At 36.3% G+C, this 14,599-nt stretch overlaps 3 protein-coding genes across 6 annotated transcripts in view; 1 reads left to right on the forward strand and 2 right to left on the reverse strand.

The window, feature by feature from the left end:
* Positions 1-2,386: 2,386 nt before the first annotated feature.
* Positions 2,387-3,697, reverse strand: LOC108333722 (uncharacterized). The gene is made up of 3 exons (XM_017569197.2): positions 3,149-3,697; positions 2,833-3,057; positions 2,387-2,758 (listed from the first exon to the last, which is right to left on the reverse strand). The coding sequence occupies exons 1-3, from the start codon at positions 3,599-3,601 to the stop codon at positions 2,723-2,725; spliced, it is 714 nt and encodes a 237-aa protein (XP_017424686.1). The 5' UTR covers positions 3,602-3,697; the 3' UTR covers positions 2,387-2,722.
* Positions 3,698-5,852: 2,155 nt separating this feature from the next.
* LOC108334492 (mitochondrial import inner membrane translocase subunit TIM44-2) lies at positions 5,853-12,095 on the reverse strand. Its single transcript, XM_017570364.2, has 14 exons — positions 11,794-12,095; positions 11,610-11,710; positions 10,854-10,949; positions 10,646-10,721; positions 10,185-10,229; positions 9,701-10,105; positions 9,554-9,622; positions 9,261-9,325; positions 9,019-9,087; positions 8,852-8,924; positions 7,810-7,914; positions 7,298-7,369; positions 7,129-7,191; positions 5,853-6,236 (listed from the first exon to the last, which is right to left on the reverse strand). The coding sequence occupies exons 1-14, from the start codon at positions 11,881-11,883 to the stop codon at positions 6,105-6,107; spliced, it is 1,461 nt and encodes a 486-aa protein (XP_017425853.1). The 5' UTR covers positions 11,884-12,095; the 3' UTR covers positions 5,853-6,104.
* A 690-nt stretch (positions 12,096-12,785) lies between these two features.
* LOC108333915 (DNA mismatch repair protein MLH1) overlaps positions 12,786-14,599 on the forward strand; it is a 28,283-nt gene continuing 26,469 nt past the window's right edge. For 2 of the 4 annotated variants that reach the window (XM_052871299.1, XM_052871300.1), the window contains exons 1-4: positions 12,786-13,138; positions 13,213-13,385; positions 13,808-13,880; positions 14,371-14,505. In XM_052871299.1, coding sequence (XP_052727259.1) covers positions 12,899-13,138; positions 13,213-13,385; positions 13,808-13,880; positions 14,371-14,505 — 621 coding nt within the window. In that variant the 5' untranslated portion in view covers positions 12,786-12,898. The remainder of the gene's footprint in view (positions 13,139-13,212; positions 13,386-13,807; positions 13,881-14,370; positions 14,506-14,599) is intronic. The other 2 variants (XM_017569421.2, XM_052871301.1) reach the window with 1 other exon arrangement.

Below are 14,599 nucleotides of genomic sequence, written 5' to 3' on the forward strand. Positions count from 1 at the left end.
TTCGTTGGGGAGAGGACGAACGTCCGTTGGGGAAATATAACGGACGAACGTTTAGAAATGTGAGCTGAATGACGAGCGTTCGTCGAGAGTTATAACGAACGGACGTTGAGAACGAAGGCTGAATGACGAACGCTCGTTGAAGAGATGACGAACGCTCGTTGAGAAATTGGGGCTGAGTGACGAGCGTTCATTGGGAAGATGACGAACGGACGTTGAGAAATGGAAGTTTAATGACGAACGTTCGTTGGGGAGAAGGCTGAGCGAACGGTCGAAAAGGCTTAAGGCTAACGAACGCTCATTCGTTTAGCTAACGAACGCTCATTCGTTTGGATAACGAACGTTCATTAGGGAGAAGGCTGAGCGAACGCTAAATAACGAGCGTTCGTTGTGGGGAGATGGCGAACGGACGCTAAATAACGAGCGTTCGTTGTGGGGAGATGGCAAACGGACGCCAAATAACGAGCGTTCCAAAAGAGGCCTAATGTTCCCGGACATACGCTCATTTCTGGGCTTGGCCCACAGGGTAGTTTCTAACCTAGAATTCCCCTAGGGGTTCTGCCTTCCCATTCTCATTCACTCATTCACGCCGTTCCTCTCAAATGAGACTAATGTCTCCTTCTCTCTGACCAAAAGGAGTTCAGAGACCCTCACCTCTGTCACTCACGGCCGCGACCCAGCCTCCACCCAACCGGCCACCGCAAATCGCGATCCACGGCGTCGCTAGTGACGACACACGTCGCCGGAGCTATTGCTGACCACGACACTGAGCTCCCCTTCGCCTTCTTCCCTTTGCACGAGAGAAACCCTCTTGCTCGTGAACGACGCCGGCCGTTCACCGTCGAAAGTTACCTTGCCACCAAGCCAAGGCCGCCGCTCTCCGTCGAGCTCTCCCACCACCATCGTGTTGCCGCCACTACCGAGCCTGCCGCCAGCGCTGCCTAGAGCCAATGGCGCTTCCTAAAGCCGGTGGTACTTCTCCCTTCTTCGTTTTCTTTGGGACGGGTCTCCCCTCCAACTTGGGGCACGCCGTTTTTCCTTCCACCTTGAGACAGGCACCACTAGAGGTTCGGCCAGCGCCTCCGTTGGACCCTAAACACCACCCATGGTTACCACTGGGCTTTCAAATGGAGTATGTGTCAACGACAACATCTCCTTTCTTTTCCTATCTCTACTCTGGTTAGATACTGACAATGAAGATGATCAAATTTGGGGCCCCCTTCTCTGTTTAATTTATGTATGTATTCTACTGTATGTGTGATGAACCAGAAGAGGGGATTTGATGCTTCAAGAGCTTCGATGGATGAAGCCAAATGATAAAAGGGTGATGGTTGATGATTGGATGAAGGGAGTCAAGGTCTAGTTGAGAATCCAAGCGGTTGATGGTGGCTTGCGAGTGAGACAAAGGTTAGAGTGGGCAGAGGTTAGGAAAATGAGGGAATCCGGATGAAGGTTGGGGGAATGGTGGTTTTTTTTTTAGCACTGAAGCGTGGTGTCGGTGATGTTATTGGGGTGGTTATGGGTGTGTGAATGATGGTGGTGTTAGAAAACGTGGTGGAGGCAGAGGTGTTTGGTCAGAGGTGAATGATGGATGGTGTTGGAGGTCATGGAGTTGGGAGTGAAAGGGAAAAATGTGGTTAGGGTGGTTACGGGTCAGAGGTGAATGATGGTGGTGTTGGAGGTCATGGAGTTGGGAGTGAAAGGGAAAATGTGGTTAAGGTGGTTACGGGTCAGAGCAGCCGAGGGGTGGAGAGCAAAAGGGGAGAGCCTGTGTCAGTGTGTGTGTGGGAGGAACCATTTCCCTTTTTTTCTTTTAAGAATTCCCTGTGAGTGTACGTGATCCTCTCTCTTTTTTTCTTCTATTCTTTTCTTTTTTTTTCTTTTTGCTTTCCTTTTAAAATACTCATATAGAAAATCAAATGAAATAATAAAAAAATGAAATAAAATAATAAATAAAAATAGAATTAAAATCATAAAATCATAAAAAAAACATAAAATAAAATAAGATACAATAAAAAGGAAAGACCTATATTATTTAGTCATCCGGGCGAAATTGGGTGTTGACAATCGTAGTGTCTGATATTATTAACTCTTTACTTTGCGGCACTTGGCCTCGACTGAAACAACATACATTACAAATACAGTGGTTCATATTATGTATTATAAGAATCCACAAAATCTGAGTATTTATTTAAAAATATCTGAATGAGGTCCATCCAAACTTCGTCCTCGGCTTCAAATCTCATACTTACGGCGTTCCAAGCAAATCCACTCAATCCAGTAAAGAGGTCATGTACCTCACGCCATTTATCTTTCAAGACTTTCTGACGATTTTTAACATTATTTTTCATAACTGCGACATACCCAGAGCTATGAAGATGATCAACTATGTTACTATACGCTTGGGATGTCCAGCTTCCATCAACCCTATGAAGACGATCAACTTCATCAAGTAATGAGTCATCGTTATCCACACCACGAAGGAAGTTGTGTAAGATACAACAAGCTAATATAATGTCTGTCATTGTCTCCAATCCATAGTGTGGTTCAGTGCCACTTGCAATGATAGGGAATCGTTTTTTCAACACACCAAAAGTTCTTTCAATAAGATTTCTCAACGATGAATGTTGATGATTAAACAACTCGCGTGGACTTTATGGTTCTCTACGTGTATATTCTTTAAGGTGATATCTTACGCCTCTATATGGAGTCAAAACTATGCTTTTCAACATAAATCCAACATCACCGAGGTAGTATTTTCCTACAATTTTGAACATATACATGTATTTAGTGACTACTCAATAAAATCTTCAACATCGCAATTTAGACACTCACCTTGGGGGATACTAACAGATCATCTCGATCAAGAGCATTTTTTAAAATTCTTGAATCAGATGCAGTGCCTTCCCACCCAGCTAGAATGTATGTGAATTTCATGTCAAAATCACACGCCGCAAACACATTTTGAGTTGGCCAATCTTTTCTTCCTCGGAATCTCGGAGCATCAGATCTTGGCACCTTTACACGAACATGAGTACCGTCTATGGCCCCTAAACAATCCTAAACATAGAAATAAGAAGTCGTCATAAAACTCAAAATATTTTATCATCCTTTAATCAAATAACATCTTCAAATATGTTCAAATGAGTACCTTAAAGTACGGGTAAAATCGATTGTTGTTCAAGACATATGGATGAACCTCATTTCCTGAGGGTTGAATTAGAAATTCAGATTCCAAAGTTAAGATAGCATCCAACACATTGTGAAAGTGGATGCTAACCGTCGACCCAGATCGATGAAAGAAAAATGCGACACTTCGATTCTTAACATTATGGCCTATTATATGAAGAAATTGAGCAACTTGTTCCTCCACTGTCGACCGAATGACGTCCTTAACTAACCCAGTTGATCTTAGTCTCTCACAAAGATTAATAAATGCCTCTGGACCCATCCTAATAATGTCGCGACATCGATTAGTATGCACAAGGTATGACATTAATTGCTCCCTACGACGGTCTCTGTCTGGTAGGAAATTCCTTACATTACTCGAATCACTCGAGTACATATTCAAGATACTCAACGCATGTCCAACAATGCATAACATTGTTAGTGCAGCCACTGAAGTGGATATTTGTAATTGTTGACGTAACGTTGCGACTATATTGAAGTCTACACCAACCACATCATCATTTATATCTTCACGGTCCAAATATGATATATCTAATTCTTCTTTCATCTATATTTACTTAAACAAATTTACATACAATTAATAAAATCATACATTCATATGTTCATTAAACATAGTTCATTCATTCATTCATACATTCATATATCATATCTTCATATATTAAATAAATATTATACATGAATACATTAAATAAATATTATACATTAAATAAACATAATACATTATTACATTAAATAAATATGATACATTATTATATTCACATAATCACTTATAAAAAAAAGTAAATAAAATAACACGCATTCATATATTCATTATAAATAATTAGTTCAAAGATAGATTAAGAAATACCTCTTGAAGACTTATCAAAATTTAATCAAGATTGAGCAAACACAATTTTAGTGATCCTCCAATGCAATGTCACTCAAAATTTATCCACAAGATTGTGAAATTGAAATGTTAAAGTTGAAAGTGTCACCCTAATAAACCAAACATGACAACATAATATATCAATATATTATACAATACTACAATAAAAAGTTTGTTAAGCATGATATACCTTCAATGAAATTCAACCAAATCAAGAACCACAAATAACTTGGCTGCCCTTGAATGATAAAAAGCAAAAGAACCACCAAAAATTCCAATGCAAAGAAATAAATTTTTCCTTAACACACTTTCACAACCTTCAGTACCCACCACCCACCGTGCTCTTTGCTACCACCTGAAACACAATACAAAATTGTTAACAAGCTTTCCCCCACTACGAAAATCAGTTAGCTAAACACCTTCACACTTCATCAACCTTGGCTACCTTCACAAGTGCAGCACAAAGGTCCAGTACCCCGTCCCACAAGGTTTACAACACTAGCTCCAGGATGCTTCACCTAACTCCTTCAACTGCATGTTGGTGCATCCTCAGCTTCGTCACAAGAAGAAGAAGAAGAAGAAGAAGAAGCTTCGAATGGAATATCATGGCCGGAAACGAATACACCGGACTTCCTTCTTCCTCTTCAGCCACATGCTTCATCTTCACCCAGCCATTTGCTTCCCTTCAAAACAGACCACCCTTCTTCGTCTTCAACACTCGCAAATGGCCACACACTTGCCTCCAACCTGCAACAACATATCAACATTTCACAGCTGCACATTACCTGATATGACCTTCTCCTCTCAACCCAGAAAAGTTCACCTCAAGCTCATACACCACACTCCCAACTTAATACAGTCGCTTATTTCCCACACTCGTACACACACCAAACAAATGTGCCTACCCATGTTCTTATTAATGGGTCTTCGTCAACTTCAAAATTCAAAAGCTCACTAGCTCACCATCACTGTTTGGCAGGAATCTTTGCAACACTCTTTCCAACACTTCAGGGTTGTGTCAAGCAGAGAATCTTATCTCTGCATAACCCAGCCATGGCTGCCAAAGTAAACACAGTGTTAGCTCATGATGCATGGGCTTTGTCCAACAATAAAAAGTTACTCCTCATGTGCAGATCGTTGTACTATACATTTGTTTAAGTTTATGGGTATGGAAATCCTGTAGCTATATTATTTTATGTTATTATGTACAAGGTATTTTAAAAATGTATCAGGACAAATATGTAATTGTGATTTGAATCAGCATAAATCATCTCATTTCAACAAAGAAGTCGAAATCATGCAATCCCGCAAATCCATCGCTTTTCATCGTCTTTAATCCAGGCAAACGAACGCATATGAAAGCTTAATTCCTCGCTCACAAATCTCTGTAAACAGTAAATTCGCATTAAACAAACAACTATAGTTTTTTTTCATCCAAAATAGCGTAAGTGTCATCAGAATCTTAAAATATATTTACATTAATAAAATGCATATAACTCGTTTTTTGAAGACAAAGCTAATTCGTGCTTTCATCTCATGTTTCAAAATGGTAACTAAAATGTAATTTCGCTTTGCTTTTAAATTTTTTAAATCCGACGAATTCTAGCAATAGCCATTTACAAATCCATAAATTCACCTGTAATACGAATGATAGAATATTTTAGAATTATTCAAGTTGTTCAATGGAGGGACTTTCTGTGACATACTTCCAAATTCATCATCGGAGTCTGTTATCCAAGCCTTCTGGTAAACAAAGAAAAGTGCTTACTGTAGGGACCAGATAATATAATTTAAAAAAAAAAAAACAAAATAACTTGTCTCCACTATATTAACAATTTCTGGGTTGAGAGCAGAGTAAACCGTTGCCCCAGCTCATGTAACATAAAACAATGAACTCAAGTGCAAATTATTTTTCTAGTTAGTATGTAAAAAAACTATTGGATTTAATCACCGGGATACAACAACTTGGCCCCAAGAAAAAAATTAGAGTTTAGAGTATAGAATGTAAAGGCTCAATTATACAAATCCCTGGAAAAGGAAGTCATGTCAAAAACTAGATGAGGGCTTGGATGCCTTGCTGTTGCATCTCTCTTAGTCTCCACATTAGGTAAATGCCATCTTCTCCACGGTCTTCTTGATCCATTTGTTGTAATGCCCATAAATAGAATACAGTGTGGATTGTGTCCTAGCATAGAAATAAATCAGAGTTAAAATTAGACAAGGCTGTAGTCACTCCATGAAAGTGGTGTCACACATGTCCGAGATTATGTCATACGTTAATTTCTAATGGTCTCTTTGGATAACTTTCTCCATAAACACATTTTCAGCGGAGGAAAAAATAAGAAAATTGAAATGAACTTCATAAAATTTAGCTTATGCATAAAATAATTTGTAGAAACTCTTCCGTACAATCCCTCCAATTTTATTTTTTTGGTACAATTGAATGTAGTTTGTAGAAAAACTCAATTTTTCCATCTTATTTTAAACTCACAAGTGCTTGTGGATTACACTTCTTTATTTCTTCTATCAATAGAAGTGTTTCTATAGAAACTTGTCCTATCAGACTTACATGAAATAAGGACAACACTATAAATTTACTACTCATGAGGACACCAAATACCATAACCATAACGAACATGATGTACAGATAAAAAAAAAAAAACAGCAGCATTGAGACATGATAAGAGCCACAAGCAGAGATTGGGACACGAGGGGTAATTTTTCTGTTATTTGCATGTATTTCTCTATATACAAAACAAACCATTTTATATCAGTGCAACTGTGAAATCAAGCATTTCCACACAGTATACATTTAAATGTGAAAAATATACATGCATACATCATTCAACTTTACTTGATCCATGCCTTCCATAAACCCAAACATGGAATTGAATTGTGAGATGGGATCAAATTTCATCAAGATTCTTAAAGGGTAAGGAAAGACAAAATTTGTAAAGTAAATGGCATTATAAATGTTTCCGGGAACAAGAGGTACCCACTCTCAAATGTTATAGCTTTTTGCACATTGTACATATAGCAATCACAAAATATAAACCGTTAGAAAACACAGCATTTACCTTGCCTCCTTCCGTAATTGCCCCATTCCTGTCACGTACACAGTAGATTTGCTGTGTTTGAAACTGAAAATTCATTGTAACAGAATCATCCATGAAAATTTTCATTCTACTTCATAAGAATAAAATTTATAAATTAGCAATGAAGTTCGGGAAGTAATAAATTACATACCATTACAATGATCACTGGAGATGAACCCATCATCTTGGTCTCTCTTACATCCAACTCGGATACATGCAGAATCTGCAATAGTGTTAAATAATTAAAAAAAATGAAATATCCTAGTAGGTAAAGAACCTTAACCATGTTTAATTGCAGAAATAATTATGTAGATTCACAATAGCATGTTACATTATCTTAACTTTGATAAATTCAGATAAAAAAGACTTTATATAGAATTGCATCATTTATGGGTAAAACCTCTTTGATGCACGATACAGTAAATAAGGAGTTCAACAAATTTTAATGTATCTGACATAGATACATTGAAATTCGTTGAAAATTCGTGCGGCGGCAAAAGAAAATATTTGCTTTAAAATAGGAACTTATTAATCGCCACAAACACATGATCTGTTTTTCTTTAAATCATTAAAGTTTTTTCTTACAGTACCAAACAACCACATTCAAAACAAGAAGTCATTGAACAAAGAACGCAACAAGATTAAGAAAATTGCATATCTCACCTTGTTATCAAAGAATATACCATTACTTTGGTAAGCATGACGCTCTGCTTTCAAGCGTTCAACCAGCTCAGGACTGCAATATTTCTTTAATGTTTCAACATCTCCCTGAATATATAATTAAAATCAAAGTCTGATTCATAAATCATAAATACAGCCCAGCCAAAAATGTAGATTTAGAGTAAAGCTTAGATGAAAGTGCTTTATCCCTATCATGTTTTGTATTTAATAAGTGATACTTTTTAACAACTAATCATTGATCAACTTCTTCCACTTCAGTAGCCAACTTCTTCGACTTCAACTAAAAACTGCATCTGCCCTTTTCATGTGTAGGAAGTCAAAATCTTCAAACAACCATTTCGTGTTAATGAACTCCACACATCCAACCAGGCACATTGTTATCTTTCTTAACCCATATTTGAAGATATTGCCTCCCTTCTTTTCCACTAAAGTGATTCTCATTAAACATAGCATTAAATCCAAAGGTTTAACCTAATTGTTGGTTTAAATCCAAAATGATTATTTAAAAAGTGTTCTTACCTGATGATTGTTGATTAAGATTCTTGTCAATAACTCAGAAAATCTAGCATTTTAGTTTATATATATATATATATATATATATATATATATATATATATATATATATATATATATATATGTCACCCAATTTTCTAAGATCTATAACATTCTGTAACAATACATCCAATGCCACAAGTTATCATAATCATCATCCGGTTTTCCCTTTTTTATTTGATTACACTAGACTTTGCATGAAAATATCCATTTCAGTTACAACTTACAACTGGTGATGATGCTGAGGATTTGTTCTAAAAGAAAGACGAGTGACCAGAGATGAGCAAACAATGAAATTTAAAAGTGTAAACTTTATAAGTCATCCAAGTGTGACTTGTTAGAATAAGATAGCAAATAGAATTATACCTAAGTATTGGTCATGAACCCATGCCTGATTCAAAAATGGAATGAGAAATTGATTGCACATAAAAGAGAACACATTTTAAGCATTCCTGTTCAAACTATAACCAACCTTGATGTAAGCATTAAGCACTGGTTTTATTGCCTCCTGAACTTCCACAACAAATTCTGGTAATGAGAAATAACTGGTCCATGTAACCAAATAAAAGAAAAGATGTTAGCCAATTAAAATAATAAAATGCTAACACTAAGATAGAAACAAAAGTCGTGAGAACCTACGGATCCCGTTGACGTATTTCCTTGTAAGAAATTGCAGCATCTGTCTCTTGAAACATACTATCATTGATACTGTAAAATAAATTTATGGTGAATTAGGGCTTAAATTCACATCATACATTGATACTATTTAGACTATAATCAGCAAGTATAGCATCATGCATAACTATTACTTGTAACCAATCATTTGATATATCTAATTACAAAGAACAAGAATGAGTGCAAAGAGAAACTTGATCACATACTCCTGTATTTTGTGAACAATGGGGCTATCACTGGTCTCATATCTTTCCCGCAAGTCCTCTACTATCTGTCAATTCCAATAAATATATATAATACCATGCCAAAAAATGTGATTTGAAAGTTAAACATGTAACATTTTCTCCATGCGCATTCATGAATTATCAAATAGGACACTAATGCTTAAGAATGCAAGTGAGACAAGCTGCACAATATATCATGGTATAACAAACCACTATTAGGAACACAATTGTTTTAATAGAATTAAGAAACCTCAGGAGTCCAGAGTAGAGCATACCTCCTGGCCCTTTGTCTTCACTGGGTCACTATACTTAAGGAACCGCTTGGATACTGGATGGCCTTTTACCTTTATGAAAAAGTAAAGATAATTCAATGGAAAGCATTTCAGGATAATCCAATTACGTAAGGACTTCAACCAAGTTACCTTCTCCCTGAACTCATCAAATTTCTTACTCCACCAAGATTGTTTAGATGGCATAACAACAAGCTCTGTTCTTGTACTTGTTTCACCACTTGATGCGAAAGGAACTCGCTTTCTCTTTGTTGGAGTACTTCTTAACTCCTCTTTTACTATGTCATAACTTTTTTTGGTTATGTCAACTAACTTTGCATCCTTTAATTTTTGGAAGGCAGCAGAAATATTTGGAGAAGAAATAGTTGATTTAAATTTCCCAAACAATGAATCTGCAGCATTGCTAGATCCAGATTGCTGGGTTTGCTCTTCCTGAGATGATGTCTTATTTTCTCCATTTGCATCAGCACCCTGTTTGGTTGAAGAATCAGTTGATTCGGAAGAATCTTGCTTTCCTATTCCAAAAGTTCCCTTCACCTGATTAAACAAGAGCAGTATCAATAACCTGCCAACTGTCAATCACTTTCAACAACAGAGTTTTAGATCATAAACAGACCTCCTCAGTTGCAGCTGAAATTTTCTCTTTAACATTGTAAGAAACCTGCAAAACGTACAATAAAATTCCATGAAGCATGCTAGCTTACTCAAAATAGATATATGGATACCGAGTTCCCAGGAACAAAGTTCATATCAATCCCAATTAGCTGCACAAACAAACAATGGAAGAATGACATGAATGGAAATCTAAGGTATGCATCTTTTTACCTAACCAAAAATAAATAAATTAGACCATGAAATTTGTATCAAGATCAGTGTAAGTCCACAATAGACTTTCTACACAATTACACATCCAATGACTTCATAGTCTATTTATGCATTGATGTAAAACTCAGTTGTTTATTTAGCATTTTCTAATACCACTACAGAGTATCAGAAGTGAGTTCCTTTCCCCCTTTTATCATAACTAATTTCCATTACTAACCAAGAGTAGAAACTGAGTATGACCTTTGATTATACCTTCTTTGCCGCAGCTTCAGCTTCCGTCCAAACCTCATCCACTTGTTTGTACAGCTTCTCAGTTTTCTGCTTTGTTCTGTATTAGCCATTTAACCATATGAGGCCTCCGTTAAAGAGTTGAGCCAGCCTTGACATACGATGGTACGTCACAGCCTATTAACAGTAATGCAAAAAATACTAAGTCATGGCCACCAAATACAACACTTACCTTTCTTTTAGCTCTTCTTTTAGCACTTCTTTTACCCCTTTAAGCTCATCTGCCTTTTCCTTCAGCTCCTTGACAGACTGTTGGAATTCTTGGTTTCTGCAACCATCAAAGACAAGAAACTGATAATGCAGACAGTAACACCCATAAAAGAAAATAAAACCTCAGAAAAAAATCAACCGAACAAAACATATAAGGATTGGTCAACCTATGTTTTCATTTAGTTTCAGGAAAGTGACTTGCATATAACCACTATTGTCCCAACAAACATTACGAAGGAATTAAAAGGACCAGATCAGAAGATACATGCACAAGGATAATAAATAATCCATTATCTATTAAATACAATTGTAACCCAAGCTGTTTAAAGTACAAAACATATCTTTAGAACAATTTTTAGTTCTCTTGTAAAGCAGGTGTATGTGCATGTGTGTGTGCGTGCTGCAAGTATGTAAATTGTAGTGAATTCCCATGTTTGTTTTAATTCCTTCTTTCTATGAAAGATACTATAGTTTTGCCCGTTAGCCTTGAGAAATTTCTAGGAGTAGGTCCGAATTTATTTGGACTTTGGCATCTTCTATGATTTACTAAAAGAAATTAAGAGCATTGCTTTGGTAAATCATGTTAAAATTGAGATTTAAAATACTCTAACGTATTAATAAGCTCTTTGACTTCACTGGCCTAGCTCGTTGGACTCGAACATAGCAGTTATAAGTGTCACGGTGCAATTCAATTCAGAGAGGACAGAGAGAGGAATACCTAACAGCTTCGCCTTTAATCTTGTTCGAGAAGTCATTGAAGACGCTGTATCTACGCCTATCTTCCCAGTCCAGAGGTAACCTTCTATTCCTATTCCAACCCTATCCAAGCAACAAACAACAGCAATACATAAATAAATAATCAAACAATTTACAGATAGATAAATTTGGGAAATGAAAGGAACCTGGTGCTGCTGGTGCTGGTGGTGAGGGGAAGGAAGAAGAAGTGATCGTTTAGAGAGGAAGAAATCGCGAATCAGCTTTCGCGTGGCCATTGAAGTGAGGTATGAGAAAAGTTGCGTTTCTTTCAAGAATTTTTCTTGTGCTTTGGTTTTGGTATTTATCTGTAATGGGTGATGAATAAGAAATGATGGTACAGATTGCAATAGGATGAACAAACAAACCAGCTACATTCAAATACAATTACAACAATACATTGAGTTTTCACATTCAATATTCTTCTTCCTACGCCCATGCACAAGCCAATGAACACAACTCTCTGCATCCTTCTTATTGGGCTTAGGGTTCCCGGTTTTGGGCCTCCTATTTTGTTTTTCTTTTACCCATCAATTTAATAATTCATTTTTTATATAATAAAATTTAAGCTTAATTAAATTTTAAATTTCTGACAAACTTTTATATCTTCAATTTAGTATTTATTAAATAGTTTTGGTCCATTAAGACTTCAAAATTTACATATTTTTCAGTTGAATCATCACAATCTAATTTTTTAGTTGAGTGAAGTGATTATTATCTAGTTATTCTAGTTACATGTAAAAGGTGAGACTTTTTTTAGTAATATTATTGTTATTGTAAAATATAAGTTGTATTATTAGAAGTGAACTTTATCGTAATGGAATTTGTTATAATTGATTAGACAAAAAGCATTATATGAATAAGGGTGACTTTCTAATCATAAATATACTTTTAATATAAAAAAAACCTTCAAATGAGAAAAGCATAGCATAGCATATGTAATTTTTTCTTGAAGAATAATATAAAAATTGAAAACAAATAAAATTTTTCATTTGATAAAATAAATTTGTGATGCTTAAAAAATTGTATTTAGAACATTTAAGATTCAATTAAAAAATGTGTGTAGAATACATGTTTGGACATAGGTCTATGGAGTGGATTTTCAATTTAAATTATGTTTGAATGTTATTTGTGAAACCAAATTAATTTATTACATGTTATGTTATGTTGGGTTCCTTAAAATGCTGTGTGTGATACCCGCGCCAACGAAGCAACACAAATTGAGCACATCGAATTGAAGTGGTGCGTGAATGCATGGAAGACACTGAGATCGAGAGCGAACCCTTGTCCCGCATGGAGCCTCCCAAAATCCAGCGCCTGAGTGACTCCGTCGTCAACCGAATCGCCGCCGGCGAGGTCATTCAGCGTCCTGTCTCCGCCGTCAAGGAGCTCCTCGAGAACAGCCTCGACGCCTGCGCCTCCTCCGTCAATCTCCTCATCAAGGATGGCGGCCTCAAACTCATCCAAGTCTCCGACGACGGCCACGGAATCCGAGTCAGTCACTCTCATTCATTCGTTCCTCGTGTAATTTCACACTGTACTGGCGTTTTGATTCTGCTTATATGCAGTTTGAGGACTTGCCGATTCTGTGCGAGCGCCACACGACGTCCAAGCTCTCCGCGTTTGAGGACTTGCAGCGCATCAAGTCGATGGGATTCCGCGGCGAGGCTCTCGCTAGCATGACCTATGTCGGTCACGTCACCGTCACCACCATTACCAAAGACCAGTTGCACGGTTACAGGCACTCACTTTTTCATGTTTTTATCCATTTCCATACTTTATAGTGTGCTTTTGGTTGTATATTCTTCTATCCAGCGCTTCAGGCGAAAAATATAAGACACAAACATTAAATAAACTTTTCCACTACAGTCTTATTTCAGAGAAGCTAATTTTAGCTTACATAGAGATTCATTCTTTTTATTGCTTTCCTAGAAGTATTTGCCGAGAAGTTTATCTAAACGGATACATGTATAATTAATTAAGATTTTGATTAGATAAATACTTCCGGCAGCAGAAAATAAGAAAAAAAATGAAGCAAGCTTACATGTACATTTTTATTTATTTCTTTCTTAAAAATGCATAACAAAAAGTTGTCCAAGAAAACCTTTATAAGAAGCTTGTTTCTTACATATAGTATATTAGATTTATGCTTCTATGGTTCAGGGTGTCCTACAGAGATGGTGTCATGGAGCACGAACCCAAGCCATGTGCTGCTGTTAAAGGAACACAGATAATGGTTGGTAAACTAATACTTTCGTCATGGCTTCTCCTTTTGTTTCATTGTGATTTATTTTCACGTAAGTATTTATGTATTAAACTAATGACATTGTCATTAATATGTGATATTATTAATGGTCTATTTATGCGTCAACAATACTGTGCCTATTTTTAGATTATATTATACATTTTGTATCATTATTATGACTTCACGAATTTGATCACTCCATCATTTTTGTCCGCCAATTTCGATCTTACTATTTTAATTGTACAATTTTGGTTTACCTATTGATGTTAACGTGATGTCTAATATTACAGAGCACGTCTGTGCCGACATGACACTTTTTTACTTAGTTAAAATAGTGGGAACCAAATGTGTGAAAGGATAACAGTAATAGGCCAAAATTGCCATTCAGTAATTTTTGTCTATATTTTACATTATTAATGATGTGTAATGAAGTTGATTAGGATGTTGCTTTCTGATTACCTGAAAGTAATTCTGTTGATAGGTTGAGAATCTGTTTTATAACATGGCTGCAAGGAAGAAGACACTGCAGAATACTTCTGATGATTATTCAAAGATTGTAGACTTGGTAAGCCGATTTGCTATTCATCACATGAAAGTCAGTTTCTCTTGCAGAAAGGTTGGTCTCTTGAGCTACAAAACCTATTTGCTAATGTAATGTTATTAGCTAGCTGCATTGTAAATTACTATGTTATTTTTTCACTTACTGCAAT

This window comes from Vigna angularis, chromosome 11, assembly GCF_016808095.1.
Source record: "Vigna angularis cultivar LongXiaoDou No.4 chromosome 11, ASM1680809v1, whole genome shotgun sequence".
Classification (NCBI taxonomy): Eukaryota; Viridiplantae; Streptophyta; class Magnoliopsida; order Fabales; family Fabaceae; genus Vigna; species Vigna angularis.

Excerpts from the sequence above, each read along its gene's own strand:
- LOC108333722 (XM_017569197.2), bottom strand. The coding sequence starts at position 3,601 with ATGTTATGCATTGTTGGACATGCGTTGAGTATCTTGAATATGTACTCG. Across the intron at positions 3,058-3,148 it reads GATTTTACCCGTACTTTAAG|GATTGTTTAGGGGCCATAGA; the intron begins GTACTCATTTGA and ends TTCTATGTTTAG. Across the intron at positions 2,759-2,832 it reads ATCTGTTAGTATCCCCCAAG|GAAAATACTACCTCGGTGAT; the intron begins GTGAGTGTCTAA and ends TCAAAATTGTAG.
- LOC108334492 (XM_017570364.2), bottom strand. The coding sequence starts at position 11,883 with ATGGCCACGCGAAAGCTGATTCGCGATTTCTTCCTCTCTAAACGATCA. Across the intron at positions 10,106-10,184 it reads TTTCAGCTGCAACTGAGGAG|GTGAAGGGAACTTTTGGAAT; the intron begins GTCTGTTTATGA and ends TTGTTTAATCAG. Across the intron at positions 9,326-9,553 it reads TGAAGACAAAGGGCCAGGAG|ATAGTAGAGGACTTGCGGGA; the intron begins GTATGCTCTACT and ends TGGAATTGACAG.